Source organism: Nuphar pumila, chromosome 5, assembly GCF_984573655.1.
Source record: "Nuphar pumila chromosome 5, dmNupPumi1.hap1.1, whole genome shotgun sequence".
In the NCBI taxonomy this organism is placed as follows: Eukaryota; Viridiplantae; Streptophyta; class Magnoliopsida; order Nymphaeales; family Nymphaeaceae; genus Nuphar; species Nuphar pumila.
In genome coordinates, this window is record NC_143253.1 from 67,791,420 (window position 1) to 67,809,144 (window position 17,725).

Consider the following 17,725-nt stretch of genomic DNA (forward strand, 5'->3'; position numbering starts at 1 on the left):
ATCGAATTCAAAAGTAACGAAAAACGTGTAAATCTGAATCCTATCTGATGACCCTTCTCATTTCTTAATCTTACTTTACTAGATCTGACCTTCCCCCAAAAGGCAGGATCTCGGATCCTCAAAGTAACCTAAAAACCAAAAATTTCATGTGCAGTATCTGAGTCAATGTGTTGTGTTTGACCTGGACTTGACCCATATTGAACCCTCTAGGGTTAGGGTTTGGTGATAAAGAAGGAGGTCCAAATATAATTCAGATCAGACCCGAAGTGCCCGATTAGTATATGGAGCCGGGTATGGTATGTGAAATTTCATATTGGACCCAGGTCCGGCCCGAGTTACAATTAAAACCAATGATTTTCCAATGTGAATAAGATAAAAATATATATTATTTTACCGGGTATGGACGGGATCCGGTTCATGTAATTTTTATATGACCTGAGTATGTTTTTTATTATGGTGGGCTCAATTGGACCCGATTCTGGACCCATTACCATTTTTAAGTCTATCCACCTAGACCCCATCTATTTCACACATAGCTTGGACACTCTTGGCAACTCAGTCAAAAATCACACAGGAGGAAGAGTTTGTAGACAGCACGTAGACCATGTTTCGAGCAAGAACAATGGACGGCTAAGATGTGACTTCCCCCTAAACGATCGGCAGCTTCCGGCCCTCAGATTTCGGTAACGAACGATCCGATGTTCGTTCTTGCACACCCCCCCCCCCCCCCCCCCCCCCCCCCCCCCGCAGCCAGCGCCAAGATTAAGGCCACCGAGCCGCCTATAAGTGACCTGCCGCTCATTTTTCCGTGCGTTTTTTTCGTTTTTCCTCCGTTTTTCTTGTTCAACTCTCTCTCTCTCTCTCTCTCTCTCAGTGTGGGCGATCCCGATGTCGGCCGAGAAAGAAAGAGCGAGTCATGTTTACATGGCGAAGCTTGCGGAGCAAGCCGAGCGATACGAAGGCAAGTTTTATCCTTTTTTAGTGTTTTTTTGGGATCTTTGCTGATTTTATTTGCATTTTTTTCGATCTAATTTTCTCTGTAGTTCATTTCTGTTTTGGGCTTTCCCGTTGCGTTCACTCGGATCGTTCGGGGTTTATGCATATTGGTGGCTGGTGGTTTTTTCTGTTGTGGATTTTTTCTATCCTTTTTGTTTTTACTGTGATTTCTTGCTAAAAAATTGGATGAATTTTTTCCGTGCTAATTTTTTCTGTAGTTTTTTCGCTCTCAGATCGGTTTGGTTTACCGATCTTGTTGTGCAGTGTATTTTTTGTTGAATTTTTGGCATAAATTCTACTGTTATTTGTATGTTACTCTGTGTTGCTTCAGTGATGTTCTTTAGGGTTTGGATCGTTGCTACATGATCGCTTTTCTGGAAGATTTGGTTATTTCCTTTGAGTTTTATAGGCGGATTTGTCGTTGCTATGGTCGATCTGTTTCGTGATTTCCTTGTGATGTGTTTGATGCGTTGTTTAGTTTGCGATTGGGAAGAACAGAAATGTTTGTCCCGTGCAGGTGAAATGAGGAAGGAAATATTTCTTTCTTTCTTTCTTTTGGTTAGCATTGTGGTTGATGCATCAAAGGCTTGGATTTGGAGATCTGAATACTCATTGTGAGGGAGGTTCCTTATTGTTACGGTTTTGTGGAAGGGTCAATCTGATAAATTGTGAAAGTGTAGTGTTACGGTTAGGGTTGTCTTATTTGTGCGTCCTAAGAATATATTTTGGGTTTGAATACCAAGGTTAGTTATCTTGATACTCGATGTTATTATATTACGCTCACTAATAAATTTTCCAGTTGTTGCTTGCTGGATCAATTCTGGAATTGATCTGTGTGACCTTTTTTTTGTTGTTTGATTGTTGCACTATTTTCAAGATATGGGGGAATGCTAGATGGTTGAGGGTTTGTTTTACGAGAAGAACTTGGTTATGGTCTAGTTAATGGGTTTTAGAATCTGTTATGGTGGAGAAGATGGTTGTCTTGATTATACTCGAGTTTTATAACTTTTTTATCATTCTTTTTCTTATTCGTTATCGATGTTTTGGATATTTTTTTAACGTAAATTTTACTTTGGTTGGTTGCCTTTTATTTTTTTTCATCCTATCCAGCTGTTATGTTTCATAGCCCAAAGATTTTCCTTGCTTTTATCCTCATCTGCTCGTTCCAAAGCATATTTTATTAAAACGTGCTTTTATCCTCATCTGCTCGTTCAAAGCATATTTTATTAAAACGTGCTTTTATCCTCATCTGCTCATTCCAAAGCATGTTTTAGTAAATCGTGTTTTGTTTGAGAAACTTTTTAATGGTTCTTGTATTTTTGTGGTTAATCTTCTTGCTCATCTTCAGTCATTTGGCTTTTTTCTCCATGTTATTTTTCTTGTTTTACCACAAAATCTTTATTCTTTAATGTAATAAAACTTCCTCCATTTTATCAGCTAATTTTTTTTGTTACTTTTATTTTGGTGGTGAGTAATTTTATTAGACCCTTGTTTGTTGTTGATCTCTTTCTCTTTAAGTTTTGTTGTATTTGTTTTTGAGGGAAAGGTAATGTGTTACAAATAGGTTTCTGAATTCATCTTCATGTTGGGAAGCAGAGATTCTTTTTTTTCTCATGGCAGTGTATTATTCATTTTTTTTCTTCATAAGCTGGGAATAGATCCATCTTTTCATGTTGAGCATAACAGGGAGTGTTGGTTAGTTCTTGTTTTCTCCCCCTGTTCGCGAAATGACTTTGTACTTTTAATTGTGGACAAGATTTGTTTCTCCATGTGAAAACAATGTAATCATAGACGTGATGATGTTTGGTTCTCAAGGATGGTTAAACTTTTGTTTGAGGCTTATATGGTATCTTATCGTGTATCTTGATTTTTGACTTATTTAGGTATTTATTTATGCGCATGGAGTCTTTACATATTTTTTTCTTTCTTTATGTGCACGGAGTGTTTGGGCATTGTTATGCTGTTGCATGGCATATGTGCAACTTTAATTTCAAAAGAAGAAAAAGATTGCAAGTGATTGAGTGTTCAGTTGGCTAGTTTCAATTTAGTAATTTGACAGATGGATTGCCAGGGGATTTTCATTTTAATGTTCTGTTTAACATTTCATCCATGCCATGCAGTTATTTTGTGCAGATATTTTTGGTGACACATAGATTCTTTCACATTCTTCTGATGCAACTTATCTCGTGTATGCATCATATCTTAGATGATGGTCAAATCACAAAAAGCTTTCCTATTATGTTGGGATATTGGTGTCTAAGGTTGTATATTTATTCCAGGCTTCTGACTATGTTATCAAGCATTACAATAGGCATTTGTACGATGTGTCTTGCATTCTTGTGATTTGTATGAAGTGTGTATTTTTTTGTCTCACCAATACCTGAAATAATTATCACTATATTGTTAGTTTGCAACATCTGTGCATCGATCTTCTCCTTTATTGCTCTCTTGACTGCTATTCTAGATATGATGCATTTAATGCAGTGTCCTGGTGCCGTAAGTGCATAATTTGATTACTTTCTACTTCAGTGTTTTCATTATTATGTGAATCATACAAATTATGTGCTCTCCAATGTTGTTAATGCAACTGGCTTTCTAATGATGGTGTTATGGTTGTCAGTGCAGAAATGGTTGAATCAATGAAAAAAGTTGCTAAACTAGATTTGGAATTGACCATTGAGGAGCGGAACTTGCTCTCTGTGGGTTACAAAAATGTTATTGGTGCACGTCGAGCTTCATGGCGCATCATGTCGTCTATAGAGCAAAAAGAAGAAGCAAAGGGCAATGAACAGAATGTCAAGCGTATTAGGACCTACCGACAGAAGGTGGAAGAAGAGCTCTCAATGATTTGCATTGATATCTTAACAATCATTGATGAACATCTGATTCCTTCATCTGGATCAGGAGAATCCACTGTCTTCTATTACAAAATGTGAGTCTGAAGCCCTTAGCTGGCAGTTTTCCTTTTCAGATTTGCATATCAGCTGGCATCCAGATCTCCAAATGTGTGCCTGTTTGTATTTTTGTTGTTGTCTCCACTGATGGAAATTCAAGTGGTTGTCATTACGTGGACTTTTTTTTTGTTATGTTTCCTGGAATATCTTCGTTTTCATGCTTGAATTATTGCATTGTTTTTCCGAGTTGTCCAACAAAAAGGGATGAAAAGAAAAAAGAAAAGTTCTGTAGGTACTTTCTGTCTTTTCCCTTTTTTTTATAAGAAAGTTTTTGTCCATTACTGTAAGTTGTGTTGATTAATGAAGTCCAGGTTGTTCTGTAATCAACTTTGATTAGAAAAATAAAAGATTTTTGTTTCAATTTTTACAAACAATATGCATTTTCAATCTGTGCTCTAAACTTTGTCAGTTTAACTGTTCCCATTTTGTTATTCATTGAGTGCAGGAAGGGTGATTACTACCGCTATCTTGCAGAATTCAAGGCTGATCAAGAAAGAAAAGCAGCAGCAGATCAATCTCTCAAGGCTTACCAGGTGTGCATTCATCCGTTTGCAGTTTTCATTAGTGGTTAACCAGAAAGAGGGCCTTGGGACTATTTTGTTAGTTACTCTGTAATGCTCCATTTGTTAAATATGTGACTATATCTTCTTTATCATTGCTTTTAGGCTGCATCAAACACTGCAAATACAGACCTTCCCTCAACCCATCCAATCCGCCTTGGCCTTGCACTCAACTTCTCAGTTTTCTACTATGAAATTCTGAATTCTCCTGAGAGGTGAAATATTATCATATGCACATTAATTTGGATTGATAAATGTTGTAAAATTGTCTTTAGATCTATCTTTGAGGTTTCATCCCATTTTTTTCATGAGACTGGGAGCTACTGGCATGTTCTTTTGGTTTATCTTTTTTCAGCTAATGTTGTTTACATGCTGCAGAGCTTGTCATCTGGCAAAACAAGCATTTGATGAAGCAATTGCAGAGTTGGATACCCTGAGTGAGGAGTCCTACAAGGATAGCACCCTGATCATGCAGTTGCTGAGGGATAATCTTACTCTTTGGACTTCGGATCTACCAGAAGATGGAGGTATTTCCAGAACATATGACCACAGTAGACCCTTTTATTTTCATGTCATTTTGTGTCAAACTTGAAAAAATAGAAACACTGTTACAAAATGTAAATTTTCCTGACTGATTGCCCTGGCAGGTGATGATGGTCTCAAGGCTGAAGATGGCAAAGCTGAACCCGAGGTAATCATTCATTTATCTGTTGTCCTTTTCCTTTTATATTATGTAGATCCGTGGTGATTGAAATCCTGTTTAGGATGTGTATGTATTTGGTAAGGGACATAGCCATGTGATGGAGGTCCCACGGCAATGGAGTGCTGAACCAGGGTAAAAATTTTCCATTTCAAATCTGCCACCAGCCATGCTTCTGCAAGGGCATGTGCTGGGTTCAACCCTTGGGCAGTTAAAATATTATTATCCAACCACCCATTGCTGTAGCAGCAGGTCTTTCCGGATGCATTCTTGTTATGTTAGTGAAGTGCCAATTTTTGCTAGGGCCACCTTGCAACTGGCATCAAGTATACTGAGGATAATTGGCACAGCACATTCTTGGTAGGGTTATGGTTGTATTGGATTTCAATTAGGCTAGATCTGCATCAATTTAGAGACCAAAATAAGATGAAAAGAAAAAGGTTGGTGATCCAGCCTCTAAACCTACTCATAGGTGATGGTCCAGTCAGTGGTCCGCCACATCAGACTTTCATCTTTTGGAATGTAGCAAAAATCTTCCAGATTCCAACTGATCTGGCCTCTGAACTATCAACAGTAGCTTTGATAGATCGGGGCCAGATTTTTGGTGGGTATTCATTGCCTTGTTTTAGAAGCAGGCTTCATTTGGGATCTCCATGAATTAAGTCTTTTTCTTCGCCACTTCACCATCCTTACACTCACATGTGCACACACTCACATTCTCTCTCTCTCTCTCTCTCTCTCTCTCTCTCTCTCTCTCTCTCTCTCTCTCTCTCTCTCTCTCTCTCTCTCTCTCTCTCTCTCTCTCTCTCAAGGTTTTGATCTTTTGTTTTCATTTGAAATGGTTCAGCATTGACAAGGGTTTCGCGGGTTTCGCCTCTGCCATGCCCCTTTTTGCCACTTTAAAATGTGACATGGCTGCATTTTGGTTGGAGGTAAACCTTTGAAGGTTGTCTCTTCGCAGATTAAGAAGTAGTCTTTATAATTATCTTGTCTGTGTTCCCCCCCCCCCCCCCCTCTCTCTCTCTTTCTCCTTGAAGCTGATGTTATAATGTTGGAAGATGAACTTTTATCTTTGATTTGTTTAATGTATGTAGCTTAAATTAAGGGGGGAGTGCGGCTGTTTTTTTTTCCTTCCGTCTCTTTACCCCATGCCTTAGCTTTTTGCATGCATAGTGGTTTTACATCATGCATTTGTGGTCTCCTGCCATGTTTTTCCCCCTCTTCCAATATGTGGTGCGAGACTTAGTTTGTGGGCAATTCTAGTGGCATTAGTATTCGATGCATCTGCCCATCAAGATCCATCTCAAGGTTGGAAGCCCACATATCTTGTAGCAGTTTAGGGACCTGACCCTGTATGGTCTGGGTGTGTGGTAAACATGCATATCAATCGTGTTATCTTAATTGATCTTGGTCCTAACCTGGTCCGAGGGGGAGGGTATAGATGAAAAAGCATATCAATGGTGTGTGACCTAGCCAACAACTTTAGTGTAGTATAGGATCCTAGTGGTATTTTGAAGGGTTCGAACCTTATGATAGCCGAGCTGTTTGACTTCTATATTTAAAAGGGGGATTTTAATAATGGCAGATTCGAGGCCATGAGATAAGCAAGCATCAAATTGAGCATTTGTCAATGTGGTTGAGGAACATTTAATATCAGGATTGGTGCTTGATTTTGAATGACGAGGACTCTTCTTTGTTAGACCTTAATTTATTACAATTAGCTAAAATAATCAAATCAGGGTATCGGACGATTCTCTTTGATGAATTTGTCTCCACTAATATGTTGTAATGGTAAGTTTCAACCGACCAGTTTGTGGAAATTGTTGACCCTATTGTCTGCTTGGATTTTGTTTTTCTGGATGGGGTTTTGGGATGCACTGGCCCTGTGGCAAATGAGTTTGAGTATGAACTTGGGTGCCACTGTAATATCCCAAATTCTTCCTTTTGTAGAAGTTTGTGTCCAAGCGCCTTCTAACGGTGCATCAAATTTTATGGGTGTCACCCCTTGTGCAAGCAGATGCATGGCCACTCCCTGTGGACCAGTGGTAGGTCAACGGAGTTATGTCTTGCAGAGACATGGTTAGGTCTCTGATCTTGGGGGTGATTTCTTTGTATAAATATCAAAAAATATATGGTAATTATCCGTTAGATTTTATCTGTTTTTTATATCATCAAATTCTTCCCTGGGATGCTGCCAAAGGAATTAGATTTTTTGGTGTTCCTATTTGAGGTCGCAGTGAATGCTGCCAAATGGGCATGATCTGGAATTTTAACATGTCTGTGTGTACTCGTACTGGGGAATTTCAACCATGTCCGATCCTGGATTTATTTGCTTCGAAATGACAAAATTTATTATAAATTCGCTTTGGTCATGATTTCACTCATATTTTACAACTTGATGCAATACGTTTTGGATACAATAAAGCAAAGCTTAAAAAATTGCTCTTATGGGCATCTTAACTAATCTTTATTTTTTGGACGAGGAACCCGCACCAATAACCGGGTCAGTTAATGGGCTCACTTTCCTATGGGTGGGTTCACCCACACTCAATCCCTTAGGGAGCCCACTAGTTAAAAGGCATCCTAACTAATCATTGATTGTGATTACTGGTGCTTACTGCTTTGACCCTGTTAATGTGACGTGTGCTTAGGGTTGGATATAAGGGCCTGCTAACCCTGATCCTGATCCTCTGACCACCGTTGGGTCAGGTTGGGTTGGGCCCTACTGGAGCAGTTTGGCTTTGGTGGGCCGGGTTTTATTGGAAATTTTTCATCCAGACTAGAACACAGCCAGTTTTATTTTTTGGCCCTCTTCAGGCCTGAGTGTCTTATCAGGTATTTGGATGCGTAGTCTGGTCAAACACGGCCCACTTCAGGTTGGGCACCTAAAACCCATTAGGTCCCACATCCAATGTTCAGTTCTACGGCCAACGGGGGGGCTCTGCTTGTCCGGCAGGAGTAGTTAGTGTATGTCACCTTGTGTTGGGATGTTGCAAGTTCGAACCCCAAATGGTATGGATGTATGACTGGTAGGAGTCTGCCTAACCCCAGCTTTCTCTGTTGAAAAAAATGTTCAGTTCTACTTTCAAGCAATCTGGAAGCTTATTAAAGTGATGCTAATGACCGCTTTGATGCATTTTAAAACCTAGTTCCTTTAATGTCATCGTAAGTTCTTGTCATGATTGGGGTTGCCCCAACGTAATAGAGCCTGAGATCCATCCGCTAAGACAGAAGTCTAGATACCTCTTTCAACCCTTTTTGGTGTTGTAGTTAGGTATCCAAGAAGTGGTACTTGGGCAGTACCAAAATTTAGGGCTGCTAAATAAGCTGAACAAATTGAATAGAGGGCAGTACCACGGATGCCAAAACAGGCCCATGGTCAGCATGGCACCTCCTTGCCATTAAGGGTACTTTTGATCGCTTGTCTAAGGTTGGATGAAATGAACAAAAAGAATGGAAAAGATCATGGGTTCTGTTCTTTTTGTTCCAAGTCCACCAAATGTCCTTTGTTTGATGAGGGAAGAATTGAGAAGAAGAAACCCTAATCAATGAAAAAAAAAACTTAATCAAGAAAAAAAAACCTTAATGAAGAAGTGAACCCTATTCTATGAAAATTAAACAAAAACCCTCACATATGAAAACCTAAAAATGCCTTAAAAAGAAATTTGATTCAAACCTAAATAAAAGAAGAAGAAGAAAGAAATAAGAAGAAAAAGAAAGAACAAAAGAGGAAGAAAGAAAAGGGGAAACCTTGCCGGCCGGGCCTCATCTTCGACGGTGTCGTTGGCCTTGTATCGCCTCGCTGGCCTCTCGATGGCGGCCTGATCACCGGAGTCGGTGACCCCTGACTGCCAAGGAGAGAGAGAGAGAGAGAGACCCTTACCCCCAATTTTTTTTTTAAACGTGTTCCCCGTGTCTTGTTCTTTTTGTAACAGGAGGAGGGGTGTTACAAATAGAACAGGTTTTTAAGGATGTGGCAGACGTTGTTTCGAGCATCCACTGCACGTTTGTTAAAACCACCGTCCCCCATGTCTATTTCGTCCCATTTTGGTTAGGGGACAGTGATTCATATGTTTGAATCATGGATGAATGTGGACAGGATGCCCCGGGACATCTAAGGACACAACAGGATGCACTATCATGCCCTGTCCACATGCCCAAAAAACTTTTTTTGGGGGCATCCATGACTGTCTATCTGCCACTGTTCCATGGGGGGCATGGAGACAAATGTTGTTTCGGCATCCATGGGACATACCAAACCCCCTGTCCATGCATCCTGCATTTGCGTGGGCAGACGGACGTACATAGGGCCCTTGCTCGGTGCATCCCGCAGGTGGCGATTCAAACGCCCCCAAGGGGACATCTGAAACATAACAGTGATTTATTTTCATTATCACCCCCCCCCCCACCACCACCACCACACACCACACCCAAAATAAATAAATAAAAGAAAAGAAAAATACTACTAGCCATCAGGCTAGGGTTGCAAACGGAAGTCCCAAGAAGCATAGAATTTTGAGCAGGGTGCCAATGTGATTTTGTGCCATACTCACACCCGCCCATACACACCCAATCTATATTTATAGGAAAAGGAAAGGTGGTTCGACTTGGAAGAAGCTGGATAAGGTGCCATCACATTGCACATTTTGATGTGTTGCTACACTTGAGCAGCCTCCATATTTTTCATACAACATGTCGAATGTGGTGCCCAAAACCGACGGTGGGTGTTCAACACATTTCAAGTGTGCAATGTGATTGAGAATACCGCAACCCAGAATCTTTTCACATAATTTTTTAGGGTTATCTGCAGTCCCCAACCAGTGGTCTCCATCCTACTTACCGGCGGTGACTTTTCAACAATTCTGGCAGAACTTCATCCTTAAGTATTTTGAAATCTTCAACAATGTTTTTTTTTTTCGGTAAACATATGTTGTTGAACCAATTAATTTTTTTTTAAAAACAATTTTGTTGAAATACGATTTAATGATGATATGTTGTGGATGTTTATATGCATATATTTATTTGTGTTTGATTGTTATTGTTGAACTTTTTTTTGTGTGTTTTATGTATTTTATAGTTTAAGGTTTATTATGTTTAAGGTTTTTTTCATATATGTATGTATATATATATATATATATATATATATATATATATATATATATATATATATATATATATATACATATATATATATGTGTGTGTGTGTGTCCTTTTCTCACATGCTAGTTTCTAAAGATAAATGATATATGTTATGTGATTGTTATAGGCACGTAACGATGACCTCTGAAAGAGCTAAAATATACTTGAGGATGAAGTTCTGCCAAAATAGTTGACAGAATAATTGCCAAAAAGTTGCCACCGAGAAGCAGGACGAGGACCGCTGGTTGAAGATTATAAATAACCCTAAAAATCAGGACTGTGGAGTTCCATTTTTTATACTCATGCAGTTCGTACATAAATTATTTGCGAACTTCGTGAGTTTTTTGAGATGTTTCAAAGATTGAGAATAAAACGAGATTCACATAAAATTATTTGTGAACTTCGTGATATATGTGCAATGTTCCAAAGTTCAAAATTAACAAAAGTTTGCACATAAATTTTATACAACCTTTGTGATTCCTGCAAAAAAAGAAACGTGTGAAACTCCTTTTTAGTGGTTGTTTGCGTTACCCGATGAGTGAAACAATATATCGCGTGAAGTTCACTAGTTTCAAACATGTGAGTGTTAAAAAGGTCATAGTGAAGTTGGGTATTTGCGATTTTGGACATTAGAAGAATAACAAAAAATAGACATTTCTAGAAACAGGTCATATTTTTCTTACAATATGGTCATTTTCTTTTCTTTTTTTTTCACATTTGACCCTTTATGTGATTCACATATTCAGTTTAGAAGAAACCAGCCCTTTCGGTCATGTTTGACCTTATGTCAGATTTTTTGGAGGTTGAAAAATCAACAGCCTAATTTATCAAATTTTCAAATCCAAAAAATCTTTTTTTTAGGTAGACCGATGTTGATTGATACTATTTAAAACACGCTCTGTGAAAAAAGAATGTCAATGCCACACCAACTCTTTCTTCCTGCCCAACCAGGGGCGTAGCTAGGGGGGGGCAGGACTGGGCTGCAGCCCAGTCCTGCCTCCCCCAAACAGTTAAAAAAAAAAAATTTTTTTTAAAAGCCCAGTCCTAGCCCTGCCCTGATTTCATATGAAATAGATTTTTATCCATTTTTTAGCCCAGCCTTGACTGCAGCAAATAGTTTGATTTGTCCATATGAAATAGATTTTTATTAATAATTGTAACCATTTTTTATTTTATCTCAAAAAAACATTTTTTCGGGGGCGCTGCCCCCGAACCCCCGACTATCACACAAATACATTTTCCTTTCTACACCCCTGTTTGCCCCCCCCCTCACATGAATCCTAGCTACGCCCCTGTGCCCAACAATCTTGATTCTCACGTGCATGGCACATGAATTCCACTAGTAGAACATAAACATCAAGTGTCATTATCATGAGGCCAATCGTAGAAAGCACTGGTGTTTGGAAATCAACAAACAATTTGGCTTCAGTAAGAATAATAATAATAGTAACAGCTTTTATATCTACATTCAGAGCAGCAGAACTGGGGCCGAGTGTTTTACAAATTTCTCTGGTCACACAAAAATAGAAAATCACTGTCCATGCAGAGATATTTTAGGGTCCAGATTGGGTGCAATATGATTGCACAAAACCCATCACTAAATCAGGTCTTGGGTCCCACACCTGACAGGAGGGTGATCAGGTGGTTAATGCACAAATATTTATGCAATCATATTGCACCTAATCTTTTCACGATCTTTTAGGCAGTGAATTGCTTGTGCATGCAGTGACTTTTTTGTGCTTTGTGTGGCACGAGTACTTTGTATGGTTACTCGGCCCAATATAAACTTTGGATCTGCTCGGACATGTAAGGCTTATTTGTCAGACTCAGGTTATTTATTAATAACAGTACTTTCCATGTATTTGATTTAAAATTTTCTTTTTCTTCTTTGGTCAGTATGGTGTGACTCTACTGATCCACAAATTGAACCCATAGTTAAAAAAAGAGAATTTACTACCGTATGGACTTGCTTTGTGAACCATCATCAGATTGTGCATGCAAGAGTATCTTCTTTTGTTCTGTTCTTTTAAAGTTTTAAACAACTAACCTTTGAAAATAATCTCTCTTTTGGCTTTTTCAATTATTTCATTCCTTTTTGCACATCACTTCACTGACTAGATTCAGCCATAATATATAGTCCAATGATATGCATGTCCAATCCAGTGATTAATATATTACAAAGGTCACGAGAAAATTAATTATCATAGGGACCATGATGAGGCCATGCACCTTTTGATCACTTTGGAATCTTGAAAAAGAAAGAGACAAAGGAAAAAAGAACAAAGCGAGAAGGCCTAGCGTTGGCTATATTTCCACAAGTCAGACTTCACAAACAATTGATGGTGAATATTTTAGCCCTTTATCACTTGAATGGACCATGTAGATCAAGTACCCAAAAAAAAAAAAGGTATACTACAATCATAAATGCAGGTACATTTTTCATTCCTCCTTTGTCAAAAAAGCAGATGTGAAAACAAATCTTTTTGGTTAAAGGCTTACATCTTGCTGTTAAACGAGCTGAATTATGAGCCGAACTACCTTGAAGTGTTCAAGTACCGTGCCTCTTGTGAAGAACGACAGAGCTAAACTTAAGCTCATGGTGAGTCCAAGCTAAACAAGCCGGGCTCTCGTTTTCAGAGCTGAAAGTAATAAGATTATTAAAAAAACCACATTATCTCAGAGATAAAAAAAGCAATAAGATTTTTACTTTAAAACGGATTGCTTGAAAACCAAATTCATCAATCATTCGTTCTACATCATATTATATGATATAAAATATACCTAAAAATTATTTATTACTATTAAACAAACTTATATGAATTATCCAGGCCGTTTTACAAATTTGAATTAGCTCTTTACAAGCTGAACATTAACGGCTAGGTTTGTTTCCCAGACATCCTCGTGATCTGATTTCTGATTTTTTGGGGGAAGAACGGGAAGATAAATGTGTAGCATTGAATTGTCCAATTGCATGAAAGGAGACCTACAGTTTTAAAGACCAACCATGGGACTTGATAGAATAATACAGCTAGTGGCAATACTGTATGCAATAATATGGGATACAATTTGTTTACATCATCAGAACAGATCCAGCCTCTTACTTGTATGAAGAAATTTGGCCCACCATTAGGGATGACCGTGGATCGGGGGGGGGAGGGGTTAAGGAATCGGAGCCCCGCCCCGCCTTGCCTCGTTTGGAATGGGGATGGAGGATATGAAACAGGGGACTAGTGTGGGTGCAGGGGACAAGGATGGAGTTTAAAATTAAAACTTGTGCGGGGATGGACATACTCTTTTCCCCGCTTGCCCCCGTCCTTGATCTCCGTTAAGGAAATTATTATTATACCCTTATACATATTATAAAATCCTATATATATTCCGAACCCTAATATAAATAAAACACTTTCTCGAATCTCTCTTGTCTCCTTCTTCTAACAAGCCGTGCGAGCCCCCATTTCTTTTCTCTTCTTTCTCTTTTTCCTCTCCTTCATCTAACGGCCAAAGGCAGCAAAACGGAGCCCCACTTCATCCTGTTTGGACCAGGGATGGAGGACATGAAACATGGACTGGACCAGGAATGGAGGTTAAAATAAAAAACCATACGAGAATGTAGGGCAAAATTTTGAGACGGGGTGGAGGTGGAGACCTTGTCCCCCGCACCCGCACTAGTCCACTGTCAGCCCTACACACCATGGCCACAGTGCAATAATTGCCATCTGCAAAAGCAATCAAGAACATGCTTTTCACTGACTACGTCCAAAAGTTATTGTTTTCACAGGTCTCTGTAGTCAAACACATGCATGATACCATTCAATAAAACCCCCAAAGAAAGGGTCATGAAAAGAAAAATCCCTTAAGATATTCTGAAGTTCAGAAGCAAATGGATCTATGACATGTTTCCCTTTCACTATAAAGGGCATTTAAGTATGTTCCAGATAAGCAGGCAGGGACCATCCTTGGAATGTCTCGCTCTCTTGAAAGAGATGACCCTCATGATTGCTTACAATACGCAGAAGGCACTATCTTTGAGGTTGGTTCCAATCAGTTTTGCAGGTTAATCTCAAAGATTGGGTGGTGTTGAATATCAGAGTTGTTAATATATATATATATATATATATATATATATATATATATATATATATATATATATATATATATATATATATATATATATATATATATATATATATATAAAGAGAGAGAGAGAGAGAGCTGAACATATTAGGCCCTCTTTTTTCATTATGCCTCATTAGGCCTTATAGTTTGAAGTGTTTTATGATACATCTGAACTGCTAGATGTGTTTAGCATGATAGATTTAATGAGAATCTACACTTAGATCATGTTTTTCATGAAAAAATATTTTTTTATGAGCCAAAAAAAATTGATACCATAACCATTGCTTTTGGATCACTGGAAAAATCTATATATACATGCCAGATTCTGGTGATCAAAAACTGGTTCCCACTAAACAAAACCCATAGATCACATCTATGGTGTGAGATGTGAGAAAAAATACCCAAAACTACAATTTTTGAAGAGGCCTAACCGGACAGAATGAGCGCATAATGATGTGTGTCAAGTTCCCTGTTTTTTTTTTTAAGGCAAGCTGGGGCTAGGCAGACTACTACCAGTTATATAACTTTACCATTGGGTTTAGAACATGCAACTTCCCAACACAAGGTAAAGGCTACTAGCTGATCCTACCAGACAAGCCCAACCACGTCAAATAGACTCACATGAACGGCATAATGATAGGCGTGCCATCATAGAGAGGCTCAGTCAAATAGACATCTCTGTTAAAATGTCAACTAACATCATAAAACATGTGTGATGTTGACAGCCCATTTATGCATGTGGATCGCAAAGACCCCAACTACAAAATCCAAGATATTACTTTTTGAATTGATTACTTAAATTTAAATAGTACATCTCGGTATCCGTGAAAGATCTCCTACAATTTCCTAAAGTTGTGGAGAAAAATCTAGCTTTATGATATGTTTTTTCCATGTATACAATAGATATTCGTACTATATTGGCCATTATTTATCTTTATCCCCAATGGTGAACAAGACCATCATTCAGCGTCCATTATGCAATGTGCTGTCGTAGAAGATTGCTCCAAGAACGTTCATCATGTACCATTTTTTTCAAAATGATGAAGTGGTCTAGGATCTATAAATTTTCATAAGGTAAGAAATGGCTATTCAAGCTAGGAGAAATAAACAAAGTGAAATATAAAATAAACATAAATTTTTCTAAGAAATATTATGATAATTAAGAAATTAATGACAAGTATGGAATTGAACGCCATCTTTAGATATTATTCCATGAGCCCATAAGGCATAAGTTAGAATAAGGAACATATCTCTCTCTCTCTCTCTCTCTCTCTCTCTCTCTCTCTCTCTCTCTCTCTCTATATATATATATATATATATATATATATATATATATATATATATATATATATATATATATGCATAAAAGGGTATGTGCATGTACGTGGACACTAGTATCACTTCCAAAAAGGATTTAATTAATCCTTTGACATAAGATGCAATCCATCCCATGTCTATCCTAATCGTCAAGCTGAAGCATCTGCTGGACAGCTAGGATCAGTCCATATCCAGGTGAGAATGTGGACTGATCTTAGCTGTTGATTGAATGGCTAGGATTGAATATAGGATGAAACCTATCCTGTGTCAAATCATGGGATCCTTTAGCATTTTTAGAAAAATATAAATACCTAATATAGAATGAAAATATATTGAACACAAAAAAAATATATAAAACTTCCTTTATAAAAGAGTTGGCATATAAAGATGTGAGAAGTAGGGTATGACCGTATGGGCGAGCACTATGGGGTTCCATCCCCTAAGGTCTCCTCCCTCCTTCAAACAAGGGTTCTACTAGATCTAAAAGAGCAGCATCAACCCTTCTTCTGTTGTTTTGGGCGTTGCTAGATCTGGTGAGATGGTGAGACAGGTCATCTGAAGGCATCTATTCATGCTAGGTAGTGGACTCATGTTGCTAGAGTACTCAGTCTGCATCTTCTCCATTGAGAGGCCTCCTTGATGGGTTTGATCGTGATCGCAAGGAAGGCGGTGAAGGTAGAGTTAGCTGGACTGATATTGTTGGTGCGTCGCCTTTACCTCCTCCAAACCTTATTATGCCTCCGCCTATGGAGGAAGATGATGGAGGTAAGTCTATTCACTTTCCCCAAACGTATTATGAAGAGAGGAAAAACAAGTTTTCTTTTTCATTAGTTTGCAAATGGGATGGGAAATCTATGGAGCGTGTTCTTTACACATATGAACTCTTAAAGGTTAATTTGGAAGTTTCAAAAACAATCTCAAAATTTGTGCACTTTCAAAAAGTGAGTTTCTCAATGTCTTTAATAATAAGAAAGACATGGATAGTGTTCTTCATGGAAGACCGTGGTCTTTAGCAGGTAGGACTCTTACGATGGAAACATGAGACGGTTTAGGCATACCATCTTTGAATGGCATGCTTTCTCTATCAATTTGGGTCCAGGTTATGAGGTTGCCTACAGCTATGTGGTGTTCAGATACTTACTGGATGATAGCTGAGTCACTTGAGGGTAAACTCATAGCTATAGATCCTAAAACAAGTACCTTGGTGCATTTGCATTATATATGCTAGAATTTTGTTGGAGTTCTGTTATCATCACAAATTTTTTTCCTCCCTCTGCGAGAGAGAAAAACAATTCTGCGAGTCAAACTCGATCAAGGTTTTGAAAAATTACTCGCCTCCGTTTTTTAAAATTACGGAAAAAATTCGTAGAATGTGACTCGCATGTCGGTACGAGGTTTAACTGTTCCTTGCGCCTTTACCAGGGGTAATTGAAACAAGGATGAATAGTGTGCTTTAACTAAGTTCAATTATCTAAATTTTACTCTATTTTCCTAAAATGCACAGAAAATCAAGCATGTGCTATGAAGTTCTGAAATGATGCACATTTTGAATAATATGATGTTTGCTTCTAAGATTTTGAAATTCTTGGAAAAGGGATTTATTTGAAATTAGGAATTGCATTGAAAAATAAATTTTGAAGGGAAAATTGATTCTCAGGAAGATTGGAACTTTGAGAAAATCAATTTTTGAGATTTGAACTGTTTTTTCTGAGAAAATCAATTTCTAAAGAGGATTTGAGAATTCCGGGAAAACCAGTTTCAGAAATGATTCAAAGATTTTGAGAAAATCAATTTTGGGACTTTGAATTGTGAAATTGAGAATGTTAAAACATTGAAAAATCATGATTTGAACTTGGAACATACTTGGAATTTCATTTGAAAACTCGGAGTTTTTGAGAAAATCATTTTTTGAGAAAGACTTAGAAAATTTTGAGAAAATCGAT

At 38.1% G+C, this 17,725-nt stretch overlaps 1 protein-coding gene across 4 annotated transcripts; it reads left to right on the plus strand.

The window, feature by feature from the left end:
* The first annotated feature begins 582 nt into the window (after positions 1 to 582).
* On the plus strand, positions 583 to 10,844 carry LOC149837743 (14-3-3-like protein GF14 iota). Of its 4 annotated transcripts, XM_090007486.1 has the most exons (8): positions 583 to 683; positions 875 to 961; positions 3,622 to 3,928; positions 4,396 to 4,483; positions 4,616 to 4,725; positions 4,889 to 5,037; positions 5,158 to 5,201; positions 10,477 to 10,844. In XM_090007486.1, exons 2-8 carry the CDS (start codon positions 889 to 891, stop codon positions 10,495 to 10,497), a joined length of 792 nt encoding a protein of 263 aa, XP_089863612.1. In that variant the 5' UTR covers positions 583 to 683; positions 875 to 888; the 3' UTR covers positions 10,498 to 10,844. The 4 variants fall into 4 exon arrangements, with proteins under 4 accessions (XP_089863612.1, XP_089863611.1, XP_089863609.1 ...); XM_090007485.1 differs by lacking the exon at positions 583 to 683 and having other exon boundaries at positions 827 to 961; XM_090007483.1 differs by lacking the exons at positions 583 to 683; positions 875 to 961 and adding an exon at positions 3,055 to 3,257 and having other exon boundaries at positions 3,617 to 3,928.
* The last annotated feature ends 6,881 nt before the right edge of the window (positions 10,845 to 17,725 follow it).